General features: G+C 36.9%; 1 protein-coding gene across 5 annotated transcripts in view; it reads left to right on the forward strand.

The window, feature by feature from the left end:
- Positions 1-15,338, forward strand: part of ZNF521 (zinc finger protein 521) — a 191,195-nt gene that overhangs the window by 160,705 nt on the left and 15,152 nt on the right. For all 5 annotated transcript variants that reach the window (XM_072411307.1, XM_072411308.1, XM_072411304.1 and 2 more), the window contains one exon: positions 4,797-4,912. In XM_072411307.1, coding sequence (XP_072267408.1) covers positions 4,797-4,912 — 116 coding nt within the window. The remainder of the gene's footprint in view (positions 1-4,796; positions 4,913-15,338) is intronic.

Raw genomic sequence — 15,338 nt, forward strand, 5'->3', positions numbered from 1 at the left:
GTCCTATTGTAGCACTAATAGGACCTTGTACTGGCATTGTTCACAGTTGCTGAGTTTTTGAGATGAAAATGCAGAATTACTTTTACAAACCTAACAGCAATGGTTCTGTATTGATTGATGTAGCCTTGGTTTTTACTAAATCCAGGTTATTGTATCCATGTTAGTTTAGCATTCCTAAAACCAATGCTAAATGTACAGTATATCAAAATGTATCCACATTGACAATTAGATCACATAGTTTAGACATTTTCTAGAGATAAAAGGCCTAAAAATCACAACTCTTGTAAATGTTAAATTATGGAATATTTTGTACATTTATATATAAAACTAATAATTCCCTGGACCATTAAACATTTTAGTTGATTTTGTGGGCACTTTACAAAAGTAAAATACAGGAAAAAAATGACTTCCCTTATCAAAATCATTATTCTTAAACATTTATTATTATGATGATCACAATATTGGTGGTGATGTATGCCTTTCAAAATATCTTCCTCTGTTCTTGATTAAAGCCTACACTCAGTTATGCATACATATGGTATTGCCAATCTGAATAGAAGCAGTTGACCCTACTAGTATGTTTCTTTACTAGCTGCATACAACAAAAGTTTACATTGCTGTCACTTTAAGAACAGTGACTTTATTCACAGAATGCCTCAAGAAAGGATAATGCACCTTGCAATATCTGTAACTATTCATTTCCATTCTAACAATGTAGTGATAACAGTCGCCCTTCATTAATTTATTACCGCTCATGTAAAAGTAATCCTGCAGAAAGCGGTGTCAGACAGTGACATCTAGTGTTCAGCCTTTGTGTCAACTGCTATTTTTTAATACAAAAAGAAACAACAGGAAAAAAAAGAAAACTGTAGATTTCATTATCAGACTATGAAGGAGAAAAGCAATGGATAAGCCTACTGCAGAGCCTGTTTCCACCAAAAGTTAATTTCTTTCTATTTTTCCACCTAAAAAAAATCCCATTGTGAACCCAACAGGTGGACAGGCTGCATGTCCTGCAGTAATAAAGGCAATCTGCTCTGTGTGAAGATGCTCTCAAAAGAATCATGCAGCTATCTCCAGTGACTACTACACACCCTCCTGAAATTCTTCCTACTGCATAGAAGTAATGCCTTCAATCCAATATGTCAATTCTTTAATACTGCAGAGGGCTAGAAATCCTTTGGTGAAATTGATTTTTCTATTGACAACACTCGTAATTCTCTAATAAGCTACTGAGGGGCTTATTGTCCAGCTTCCAGTAGAGCTGAAACACATATTGGCTTTAACATGCTATGTGCTAGTCACTCGCTTGATTTTGCAATCCTTTTTTTTTTTAGACTGGTGGTTATTAATTTGACACATGATAAATGAGAGAGTTTTGTGTTCTTCCGTTATGTTTACCAAACGGAGAAATCCATTGCCACATTTTAGTGGCTTACGCAGAACGCAATGTTCAATCTAATCTTTCTTGTCTGCTTCTGAATTACATTTCTCGCTAGCTTCAGTTCCACGATGTTTGCAATACTTTACTTTGTCATTTTAACCATGTCTGCTAAAAGACTGATTTATCAAGGTGCCAGATGTAAACTCCATATATGTCTGTCCCTGCTTCACTGAAGCTTACAAAATCACATGAGGATTGCAAACAAGTACCCACATTAACAAAAAAAACTGCTTGGGTCATTTAAAGCAGAATCCAGTTTACCTACAAGGATGCTGGAGGAGTGTGGGAGGATATTAGAACACCAGAAGCAACACATGCCCAAACGGAGAGTGTAGACTCAAACAGATAGGGGATTGTAGCAGCACTGCATGACAATAATGTTACTGTTATGTTATTACTTTACTATGCAAGGTTGTAGGCAACCTCACATCTCCCTTTTCTCCTTTTTTTAACCTTGTCTTTTTTTTCCCCCAAATGGTTTGTTCAGCAGTTGCTCTGAGAACTTCTTATGCCCTAAGGATATAGAGAACGTTGGTTTAGTAGTAGTCGTAGTAGGGTTTATGCCATGAGCTGAAAAACTTCTACATTCTAGTGAAACAAGAGGTCAGAGACATTCCAAGGATATGTTTATGTTGGCAAAAATGTTGAGGTGCTACTGCTTCCTCATGGCAATGCCAGGGAACTGCTGCGTCAGGGGTGATTCTACAAAGAGCTTCTACCTGTAGCAGCCCCATATAGAATAAATAGAGGTTGCAAGTGACCAAGTATCTGGCAAGAAGCCAATTCCCGGGAGCTGTGTGGAATTGCTTGGTCCTAAGACAGCTCTGAACCTAACCTAAATATTTGCTAGAGCAGCCACATTTTCTCCTGCCAAATCAAGCCCTTTTCTGCACATCCAAGCCCTGAAGAAGAGGGATTATGTTACTCCAAAATGCATTGGCTTTCAACCATCAGCATCTGACCACCTTGTTTATTAGTCATTTTCTTCCTTAATGCTTTTATATTGTAGTGTCTAAAATGAAAGAGCCCTGTCGGAAGGGTGGCCCGTTTGGAGAGATTTCCTCTAAGTTCTACACAACTAGAAGCAAACTGATATTTCTCTTTAGGGGAACACAGATATAAAAATAACTAAACACAAAAATTTGCAAGATGTCTTTAATCATTATTTTTTGGTGGATCTGTTGGCCTGTTAATCAGATCTGGTTTTAAAGAGGTCAGTCAGCCTCAGTCCTCTACTGTCCCCCAAAAACGTATACAAGTATGTAGAACGTATTTTATTTATAGCTGTACAGAATTATCTGCATTCACCCCTTCTGTAATTTGAAATTTGTATAGAATGGCAGGTTGCTGAAAAGAATTAGTAAACAATAGACAATTCTAGTTTTGATCTAATAGAATAATGTGTATTTTCAAATGAGTTCAGTGGTCCTAACCTAATAAGAAAATGTGATTAAAATGTATGAGTCACCGTGCAATATCCTATTTTTTCAGTGAGCTTGAAATGAGAATAATTGTAATGATAAAACTGGAGACAAATGGCAGCATTCTTAATCAATCTCTCTCTGCTTATGCCGATAAATATTCTACATACAAACTTTTTTTTAGGTCACAGTGCACCAAGCATCTATCAGAAGTCAGTGCTGCCAACCCAAATTCTGCCTCTGGCATATACAATTTAATTATTAATAGTATGTCTCCCAGGTAAACTCTTACACATTCTTAGGGCCTTGTTTTGTAGTCATTAAAATTGAACATGTTTGTATTATTGAAACCCCTGCATTCTCCATGTAGGTTTAGTTGATCTGAATGTATCCAAAGAGAACCTACCAATTTCCCATTTCCCTGTCCCTGCCCTGGAGAATCTGTAGGATATGATTTTTATTTATTGCAGGCAACTGTTTTCTTGTTTTGAGATGTAGCTATTTTCTCTGCCTTGTTAAAGCATTGTATATGTGATCTATGTTTTCTTTTTCTAACTATGATGATTGGTGAAACTGCAAACTTCTATACAAATGAAAATAAAAAGCAATTACATAAAATGAATGATTAAATCCCCAATGAAAGCTGGTCAGTGGGCAGAAAAATCTAGCCACTCAAATCTTGTTCTGATGACCAGCCTAATTACCCTTATTACAGGGCCAATTGTATATTTTTAACACCAAAGTCACCTATCTTGCTTTGGGCACTGTCATAATAAGAGCACACACATAACATATTGAGTGTTCCACATGAATGTGAGCAAATTACAATCATTTCTAAAAAAATAAAAAGAGACAAATATTCATGAACCTAGAAATCTAGAGATACACAGGAAGTACGGTACTGACAAGCCCAGAAGTGATACTGTAATTACATGACCAGGTAAGTGTTCCACGGTGAAACAACCTGTACCTTAGAGAATCACTCAGAAGCATGTAGCTTTTCTTTAAATAATGTAGAAGCCCGGTCAGATAAGTGCCAACCTTGTGACCATGGCCTACATAGCCTAGTGAGAAACTTGGCCTTGACCATATATGTTTACAGGTCTGGGAGTAATCTAATTTAAAGAACCATTACAGTTTCCACACTGTTCAAATTATCAAAAATATGTCCTCGCAGAGGGTCCCCCCTCTTCTGCAAGTAAAGTACTGTGTAAGCCAGTAAGATATCTTGTCTTTCTTAAAATGTAATATGTATATTTTCATTTTGTTATAATGCCAATGGATAACACTTTTGATGTTTTTACTACATCAAGTGAACTCTTATGACAAAACTTGCAATTGTGCTGGTTGAGTGTATATAGTCTTATGTGGCAATTACAGTAAAAAAAAACTCCTTTTATGGGATATTTGTTTTATATGTTCCAATTTAAATGCTTTACCACAATGGACAGTTTTGAGTAAATTCCCTAACTAAAGTTATCGCATCACATTGCTTTGACACTGGGTATTTGCTAGAAGAAGCAATGCTGTCCTAAGTATAGGCCCAAATGAAAACTATTTCCACTGAAATGGGAAAATTGTGTTGTCAATAGAATCCTAACAATCACAGTGCAGACTTACAAAAACTAATATGTAGTAAAGTCATCAAAACTAATCTGCTTTGATTATTTCCTCATGTTATACGCATTTAATATTTGGAATCTGCATAAAATTCCTCTGGTCAGCACTTTTTTTTTTACTCTACCATGTCTGGAATATTCTTTTCTGTGCCCTTATCAGATACGTTTGTAGCTTTTCCCCTTCAGAAAATGTTATCTAATGTTTCTGATATCGTACATATATCATAAAATGATGAGCAGAGAAGACTTCTCATGCCTCTCATTATACTACTGGTCAGGAGTTAATGAAAGTTTTTCTTCTTTGTTTTTTAGTATTTGTTCAAGCCAACAAGCTGCAGCAACACATTTTCTCAGCTCATGGACAAGAGGACAAGATCTACGACTGCACACAGTGTCCACAGAAATTCTTTTTTCAGACTGAGCTGCAGGTAATCTCTTGCTCTGTGCTGCTCCTGTCATTATCAGATGTACACTTTATTTAGTTTTTAATAGATGATATTTAGAACCACAAACCAACCAATTTCACCATTAAATGTTGATAAAAGTGCACAGAAAATTCTTAGTTTTTTTTAAGGCTTAGTTCAGTAACAAATGGGAAATTTGTACCCCTTCTACCATCATGCCAATATTTAGAGGGAATGAGCTACTCTAATAGAATGAAAATGCAGCAAGCATTCTGGTTTGCCATGTTTGATGGCCTTCAGCTATCTCCATTGATAGTTTACAATCCGTTTCAATTGAAAAGGTTTGACCTCAAGGACTGCTATTACAGATATTTATTCTGCTGTGTCAGTTGCATGATTTTAATGAATGAAAACAAAATTAGGCTTGGTACTGGTAAGAGTATTTTGTTTTCTTTCTTTTACCGGAAAGTCTTTCAGTATGTTGCGTATTTGGACACCATGTGTTGTAGTTTTAAATTGTGAGTTTATGAGGTAATGTGAGGTTATCCGTGGCTTAGACTGCTGCGGACAAAGCTATATGATGAGTGAAAGTGATAGCTTTATAGCCAGTCGCAGTGTTTTGTGGAGAATTTGATCAGCCAATGTGTCACAATCTGTAATAAACAGCTATTTTTTCCTTTTTATGTTTTTCCTGCAGGGCTTGAACAATAATAAAGCTACTACAGTAGTTCAGTGTAGTGTTTATTTTCTTCAGTGCCTTTCTCTTTTTTTATTAGTCTGTATAAGTTAGTGGAGTTTTAAGACAGTGCATCTTTCCACATTGGATCTTATGTGAAAACTGAATAGAAAATATCTTTGCTGCCCACATCAAAAGCAGATACAGGTTATATTTTTCCAGCCAGGTCAGAAGGGTAATGGATTATTCTCCTTGGTTGCTATAGTCTACAAAGCACTCTATACCTTAGGTCCATTTGTAGATATCTTACAGTAAGTGAGGCGTCCCTGGGATAGATCAGTGTTTCTCAAACAGTTTCATGGAACATTAGGGGTTCCTTTAGCAATAAGTTTTTTAAAAGGGTTCCCTCATGTTAACTAGATTGAGAAAGGTTGGCATAGAAGGTACTATGAACAGTAAGAGAACATCAGGAGCTAAAAGTGAAACATGCAGATCGCATCATACAATTATCCTAGTAAGGGGGCTTATTATTGGGTTTTTCATGGTTACTATAGAGGAAAACATCCTTGGTATCCAGGAAATGTAGAACACATCAATTTAGTTTAGATTTAGATTGTGTTGTTTAAAGTTATCTACTGGAACCCTTAATTAAAAAGTCTGTTGATATTTTAACGCAGAAGGCAGTAATGAATTTATGGGTGTGTTTATGTATATATAGATAATATACTTTCCCTATGCCTGGTGGAAGGTGCTAGGTAAATGTGACATTCTGGGGTTATCCACCAGAGTGTCCTGAGGTCACCTTGTGAAGTGCAAAGCTGGTGGTTATGGTAAGTATATTTTTAACTTTTTTTCCCCCACAGATTTTTTTTTGCTCTTTTCAGCTTTAATGCAGCAATTTGAGATTTAGGAGGGGGGGGGGGTCTGTCCCATTGGGAATGAGAATACTTATACAGCTTGAGTTTTGAAATAAATAAGCATGTGAAAAGAAGACTAGGGCTCTACCCGCTGGCTTAGATAGAAGATCACAAATTAATTATATGCAGCATTTTACATTTACCTGGCCAAAAAAATGTACAAAACATTAAGTATTCCCTCTGTGTCATTGGAAATATATTAAAAATTCTCAGTGTGTGGATTGCTTGGTGCAATGTTTTATATTGCCCTGTTGTGTACTAGTATAAAAATTGTATATAGTAACTAGAATAAAAGAAATATATTGTAAAGCAGATAAGACAATTTAAATGATACTCAGAACAGAAAAACCTGTGACCCCAAATTTACCCAAGATGATGAGGCACAGATTTAAAACCTTTACAAGTATGTCCCCTAGTAATGTTGTGGACACCTTCAGTTGTCAAACTGTTTTTACTCCACCTGCTCCGGTCTTTCCTGAGATTTCAATTTAGATCACATTATGGTGCCTACTATACAGATTAGAGCAGTTTCTAAGCTGACTGTGCTAGCTCGCTGAAGACAAAACAGACAAATCTTGTGTATGTAAAGCAGGTGTACTAAGCCTGGCTCATACAAAGTGATTTAGTCACGCATTGTGCCCAGAATTTCCATGGGCTATGTAGTTTTTTGGGGTGGAACTGAGAAACTAAATCAATAGAATGTAACTAGAAACATGGGAATTTGTTTACCATGTGAATGTCCTGACAGAACTTTGGTTTTGTCCTTATTAGTGTGGAAGATCATTAGAACCCATGTCAGAGTTTTAATATTATTTGTGTTCTGTTGAGAGATCTGTTGATTGAGATTTTCCCTTCTTACTTTTACTGTAATAAAATAAATGTTTTACCAAAACCTGATTGAGAAAAAAAAGCAATACTAACAGAGATACTAATATTTATTTTTTGTATTTAGTAGGTAAAGACTAGAACCCTGTGTTAGCCTTTTATTCATGCTTTTGTCCCTGTTGCTAATCTTTTAATTGAGTCCTAACTAGCAGAAAAAGCCTTCTCCATTCTGTCTAGCCACAAAAGTTTATATATATATATATATATATATATATATATATATATATACCAGGTTTTATTTAATAATTGCTAATTGTTGACTTTTGTATACATTTGGGTCAAGATAAGTGACAAGTACTAATCACTAACATAAAAACTAACTTTGGAGACCCAAATTTTTTTTTTGTTTTTTTAAAGTCTAAACTACTAAACCAAATAACAGGTTTAGATTTTATACCTTTGTGAATGTATGTTTGTGAAAAAGCCACATTGCAGCAGTGGCTGTGTGTTTCAAAAGTGTGGTTCCTAACTCCAAATGGGCAGGCACACATTAGAAGGCCAGATTCCCCCAATGGTAGCGAAATACTCAGGTGTCTATCTGCATAAATACATGAACTACATGGGGGGTTGTAGCCTTCTCTTATAAAGTAAAGCATTTGTATGTGTGTTGCTTTTGTCCTCCTCACTTACTGTCTGGCACAACATGATAAGTTTACCAGGAAGTGACGGGAACCCTCACAGATAGCAGTTGAAACCTGCAAACTATCATGTTCTAACCCTTCCCACATTATCTGAAAGAAAGAGGTTTTGGCTTCACATAAACTTTTAGAAGCCCAACTCAAGGTAAATTCATTTTATTAATCTATTTTTTTTATAATATTGCATTGGGTCTGATTCTCAGCAGGTCTCCTTATGTAACAAACAATATAGTTAATGTCTGATTTAATAAAGCTCTCTAAAACTGGAGAAGATAAACTATCATGGGATAATCTGGGTGATCCACCAAACTTAGAATGGATGTTGTCCAGGATTGAAGATATTTGCCAAATAATAGCAAATTATTCCTAAGAAATCTATTCCAGGTTTACTGGATCATTCAGGTTCTCCCACAATAGTCTATCTTCTCCAGTCTTGGTGAGCTTTAAATCAGACCTAATTACTATAATCTGTATTACTTGAGGAGCTCTGCTGAGAGCTTCTGCTTTGTACCGCAGCAAACCATCACTGTGCTACATGAAAGGCAAGCATTGTGAGAAGGACAGAGCCACAACATGAAAACGCAGGTCATATAGGTACTATTCCAGTGCAGTGGGGAGCTGGAAGTGGGTACCCATCTAGGTATTATTAGCTCTTGGAATAACTGGAATTGGAATTCCTGAGGTAATATGAAAATTACAGTGTTTGGAGTTGATCTTTCTAGGGGAACCAGTTCTGAGAGGTATATTGGATGCTGTCATTGATTTTCTTTCCTAAATTTGCACCTGTTGAATTACTGAGCTAAACTATGCATATCAAGAGTTCTGACTTCACTGCATAGTTATTTGGCATGTAAAGAAAGCATAGAAAACCATGAAAGCCAGTAAATGATCATATTCAGAAGCAGGGCAGTGGCAGCTCCATATTTCCTGCAGTACAGAATCTCTTTACTATGTGCGATGTCTCTCAGAAAACCCAAGAAATGTAATATTACCTTGATCCTTTCATCTTTATTCATTGTGTACACGTAGAGTAGTCATATAACTGACAACAGTTATTGTGACTGTGTGAATATAAAGCTTTATATATGGATAGCTGATGTGCCTGGTCAATGAGCCAAGATTAAATTCTTGTTATGCCTGTTTAACTTTATTCATTGGGCATAGAACCATAAAATGCAGGAACACAGCAGTGCTGTTTACTAATAATAGAATAATGTTGTAAAGATGCAGCATAAATGACCACAAAAGAAGTGACTATCCTAAGGTACTACTATTTAAATGCCTGCAAATTACAGAATTCCCCTTTTTGTGCACCTGCAATGCAGCTGCTTATTACTATCTCAAGATTTCTGAGGATGCTATTCCCTCGTCATCTTCTGCACGCTGATTTCTGCATTTCCTGGCTTGTCTGAACACCACAAATCTTTGTTTCTCTGTAGTGTCTGGTGCTGTTGGAAATCCTTATCAAGAATGGCAAATGACTTAGAAAGAAGAACATTTTCATTTGTACCACAGAAAATAATACATTTCAGTAGTATCCAGATGTAGGCTGTTCATTGGATAATTTGGACATCCAAACGAAACTGTCAACTGCTGTGCGTATCTATCGATTGTCTTCCCTTGATTGAGTTTGCTCAATCAGGCAGTTGAAGTCGTCAACCTGAGCGTACAAGGAATTCACAGCGCTATCTTTTATTGTAGTATTTGCAGCTAGGCACAGCATGTAACATCCTTTCTGCCCTGAAGCTACACCTAGTAGGGCTCCAGAGTTTAGGAGGAAGCAAGCCAGAGAAAGGAGGAGGGTGCTGAGCTGCCTCGAAAAGGCTGAAATGTTGCAGAGAAGATGAATTGTGCTTAAAAGCAATGCTTGCGGTGTCTTCATTTAGAAGAAGAAAATAAAACGGAGGTCTTAAGCTTTTTCTGAATAGGCAGGGTAAAATAATCCTTTAAAACCGTGTAATTTTAAACGACTCCAAAGAAACGAACTGCTCTGCCATTACCAGGATTGTGCGGTGGGCAAGACTTGGGCCTCCCCTGGGGTATAAAACATTTACATTTTCTTTATAAAAAAAAAACAAAACTATCTGTCCATGAAAGGATCACATTATTGAATAAAACTAGCTTTTGCCTTTTATTGCAGAGTTGCCAACTGCAACTGTTTTCTGGGGAAAAAAAACTTGTTTTAAAGGTTTTACTTTTATTGTTGTGTGCCAGCTTTTTTAAGGTTCTTTTAGTGTCAACAATACTTTTCCACCTGACAGTCAAGCAAGTGTTTGCATGGTTGCGCTCAATTGCATTACACAAGGCATTCGTTCTTCAAAAGATTTTATTGACACATTGCACAAAGTTGTGCATTTGAAGCAAACTTCTCAAACTGTAAAAAAAACTGGTGTGTGTGAGGAATGCTGGAGTGCTCCCACACTTTGAATTGTAGTAAATCCCACGAGGCAGCCTGTAGTTGTCAAAGGAATGGTTATAGCATAGAGAACATACAAGACAAAGCTAAATATTTGTAGACTGTATTTAGAACTCTTCTCTTCATTACTCTCTAAATTAGATGATTTTATTTATTTATTATTTATTTATTTATTTTTTTAATCAAGAGTACCTACAGGACAAATTGATGTGTTTCATGAGGGAGACATTTGGTCTTTGCATGGTCTTTCATTAATATACTTTAATGTGCATGTACAACTCAGTGTAAATGCCCGGGTATCCCAAAATCAACCCTGTTATTTCCCCACATGCATAGGAGGTATATATTTTTAGCATTTAGTTACGCTTTTATCACAGTTCTAAAAAAAAACATTCCTATTAAATAAAGCCAATTTTTTAGACTAGGTCTAACCCCATTCCTTCCTAATATACACTCCTCTCCATTTATGTTCACATTTTCTTTTTCTACACCTCACCGTTCACCTCATGCCCTCCCCATACAAAGTGCAGTAAACCACATGATACCCCAGGTCCTTTCTTGCATTATTCTATAACCCACCTAAAGTGTTTTCCACGCACTCTTCTCTATCTTACTGTGATCCCTGTGTAATTTAAATTAAAACTACCGGTCTACAAGAAAATGTCCACAGAGGTCAGGAAGGCTGATCTTGGGAGCTATTTTCAGATTCAGCCTGTGGGCCAAAGATTGGGGACCCCTGTTTTAAACCATTTCCCTAAACAAAACCTTGGTCACCTGATTAACTATGTAAAACCTCAAATAATGTATATGTCTTTATAAATAAACATAGTTAACCTTTCCAGTATTTTTCTAAATATGACATGCAACATTTTTCTATGTCTTCCTTTTGGATTAAATATATTTTTTTTTCTTTTGCAATATAGAATTATGTTAGTGAAGCATTAGTAAGATAAGCACTCAGACCTTGCTGTCATGTGCTCAGTTATAATTCATGAATGTACCATTGGGAATTGGTACTTATCTTTCTGTGCAGTTAATGCATTTCTGCAGGGACCTGCTGACAGCACCCTGATCCTCTGCCTCCTGGTCGCTGTGTATTCACTGACTCTGCTGGGTGCTATTCCTCTATGTAAATGTGTTATACTCCTAGGTGTTAGAGGGAATTTAATTTTATCTAGGGGTGTCTAAAAATTTACACTGAAATTGAATTAACACTCATTCCTAGTTATTTTTCTTTCTAATCATTTCTTTATATATTATGCTAATTTTAGGAAATCTGCATTTGATATTCACCTTGAAAATATTTTACTGTTAAAATAAGGATCTGCACCTACAAAATTTTGCTGTTTGTCCCCTTATTTCTATAGACTTGCTTGCTGTTTTCTTTCATGTAACTGTCTTTAGTCTTTAGCCAAATTCCTAAGTTGAAGATGCAAGTTATAACATAGGCTTAAGCTACATACACACTTCCAATTATTATCGTTGGAAAACGAACGACGAACGATCCTGCACGATATATATGAACGATCGTATAGCACCGATACTGCACATAGAGGTAACGACACGATCGTTCGTAGATATTGTACACACAATAGATACGATCGTTTAAGCGATAGAGGAACTATGTGCACGACAGGAAAGTGAACGGACGTTCGTTCATCACGCATGCTCTGAACATGGACGATCAACGAACGACCGTACACACGAACGATGTTCAACGATCGTCGCCCAATCCGATCCGCCGGTCCTGTCGTTCGTTTCCAGCGACTTTCCTCGTTCGTCGGCGTCGTTGGTTACTTTTTTACGAACGATTTTTTGCCCAATCGATCGTTCGTCGTTCGATTGGAACGATAAAAATTGGAAGTGTGTACGCACCTTTAGACTTGGACTGCACAGAGTCTGAGCATTCATTCATGGTTTGTGGTTTGTAGGGGTTCTGTTTTGAATTAAAGTTCAGTAATGACTTTGAAATGTTTGTTTTTAACATTTTGACTTAGTAGTGTAGTACATTCTTTATGTCTTGAACAATATTTTATTCTGTTGCAAACATTTTTTTCTAAACTGTACAGTGCTCTGCCATCATAGGGACTCTGTATTGCATTTGATTGGCTGTCCTTTTTTTTTATAGAAGGGAACCCACTAGCCCTTTTGTTCAGCTGGTCAGTTTTCAGTGTTGACACCTTGGGGTTGAATACCTAAAGGAATAAAGGCTGTTGGCAAAGCAAATACGACCTTTTAAAGGTTTTAGTAAAGTTGAAGTTTTGCTGACATATGATATAGAGATGACTGTCCAATGTTTGTGTAAGCAATTTGTTTTCTTTTTATTGCATTTTTTGGGGTATTATTGCTGTCTGGCACATGTTGCAGGGATTCTGGAGGTTCTACCACTGACAGATTATGTAAGCTGCCATTGCTGAACACATTGTAAAGAATTAGTATTCTCCAGATATAAAGCTGATCTTTTAAAAAGGTTTCAAAAGTCTCAGTCACACACATGATAGAAATATGTAGAAAAGTGTGCGTCAATAGGCTGAACACCTGAGCCACAATATCATTTGGGTCAGTGATTCAGAAGTTAATAGGCATAGAATGAGTAAACCAACTAGGCAAGTGGTATTTTTTTAGAACCAGGTTAAAATGAAATTTTATATAATCTCCCAGTGGTCTATATGATTTAAACAAGATTTTTCTTTATGTTCTAAAGCTGTGCAGCCCAACTGCCTGGAGTTACTTGATATGTTGTGCCCAGATAATGGGCACAGTCAGTAAGACAGAACAGATAGATTAGTAGATCAGCCCATTCAGACACTTATTAGGAAGGGTCACTTTATAGGAATTCCATGCAATTTTTTATAGAAATGTAAAACTATAAGACAGAAGGTAAGGCTAGGGTGGACCTGTAGTACTGGCATGTCTACACGTTTGAGAACAGCTACCAATTTCAGCTCTTGTTGGTAAAACAAGAAATCTAGAAAGCTTTTACAAAAACAGACAACACAAGTATGTCCGCAAGATGTGAGGGAGTCTGAGAACATAACAAATAAAAGGATACAAAAAATATAGGGTAAGCATGGTGGGGATAGAATGTTTTTTCTCACAGACTTCGCTAAATTTGCTCAGTTCTTAACAGCACCTTTCATTGCTTTCTGTCCAAAACAAACATAAGTGTCCACCTAAAAGCCGAAGGTGAACCTTTTTGAGGGAAAGACTTACCAGTAACAGTCTAATTCCTCAATAATTTACAGATACCAACCAAACTCTTCTCGAAATGCAATCATTCTGTTCTTTACAGTTACATCTGCACATAAATGGCTTCTTACAAGTTTTACCCCTCCTATGGAATTCTCTTCCAAAACCCACCTATCATTCTCTAACCTTTGAAACCTTTCAGTGGACCCCCCAAAAGTCACCTTTTCAGGCAAGCATATAGTCCAACCTAGGTAACATGCCTAACGTGGTGACAGTGCTCTGCTTCTTCTAGAATTTGACAAAGGAACTCACTACCTCCAAACATACAGCTTGGTTATTCATTGCCCTTTTCTTCTCATTCCTTTAGATTATAAACTGTCAAGGGCAGGGTTCTCTCCTTGTCTTGTAATTGTTGTATGTTCTATATGACATTGTATGTGTAACACTGACAACCTATTCTAGTTTATAACCTGTGCATGATGCATCCACGTTTGTTTATTTTGTGCAGCAGCGGCTCAGTCGTGCTTTATAAAATAATAATATTCTTCACCATTGTCCACCTTATAGGGCCCCGTTTTACAGAATTAAAAGAGCCCATTAGTTGTTTTTTTTTATTGGATGTTTTATAAGGGGTAGTTGCATACTAATAGAAGCCCATTGACCATTACTTAGAAATTCCTATCATAAGTCCAATGGTTTTGTAGAGCTTCATGCACTCACAGGGGTATTCTTAATAACTGAATGTCTGTCCTGTACATCTCAATTGTGCTTATAAATAAGATATAATATGAATGTTTGAAAGCTTGTATAACGTTATATCTTGCCCTGTATGCCCTGAGGTAAAGCATTTAACTAACCCCTGCATGTATGTCATGAGGTATATTATGCATTCCTAAAACAATTCTGCACCTTCCAAGTACAGTTTGCTTTTTTTGCTGCTGGCAATGCTGCAGAAGTTCGCAGCTTAAGTAGGGCATGGATGACTTTATCTTGGTTCCCCCGGACTTTTTAGGTGAAAGATCACCGTGAGATGACACAGCCGAGTAGTTAGACTGAAACCCAGGCTGGTGTTTTATTAATTTTGCACAAAGATAAATCCTGAAATTCTGACAAACTCCATGACAGGTGAAATTCCTTCTCACAGAATCTGCTCAGCAAGAGGCTGCTCATTTTGTTCTGTTCTGAGGCAGGCAACAGGAGGGCAGCTTTATAATCAGCCCTCAAAGGACCCCCAGCCGCCCCAGAGTCTTGAGCTGATTGAATAACTCCTAGGCCTCTTCCCCTAGGCCTCCATCAGCAGGAGTCCTGTGGAAAGCAATCTCCTGCAGACTGGCACTGAAGTGAGCTTTAAACTACTATTTTCTGCTCTCCAGAGGAGCCTGAAGTACTAAAAGATAGATGGACTGCAGATATTTTATGAGAAACTGTCAGAGGAAGAGCAGGATAAATGTTTTTTTTCCCCTCGCTTGTTTGTGTCATGATACACCACACTGTTTAATATTTCTTTTTTTTTTCTCTCCACAAAACGATACGAAATTAATTAGCTACTAACTTTTTTTTTTTTTGCACATTTTTCCCTTTTCTTTTTGTTTTAATATTCACATGGAGGCCCTTTGCTTAACCACAGTTGCAGCAAATCAGGAACATTTGCACTGAAATATTTATGACAGAATGAAAAATTGGATTCATTTTCTGGCCTCTAGCCGAACTGTCTGCAACTTTGTGCAGC

The sequence above is a fragment of the Pyxicephalus adspersus genome, chromosome 5 (genome assembly GCF_032062135.1).
Source record: "Pyxicephalus adspersus chromosome 5, UCB_Pads_2.0, whole genome shotgun sequence".
NCBI classification, from domain to species: Eukaryota; Metazoa; Chordata; class Amphibia; order Anura; family Pyxicephalidae; genus Pyxicephalus; species Pyxicephalus adspersus.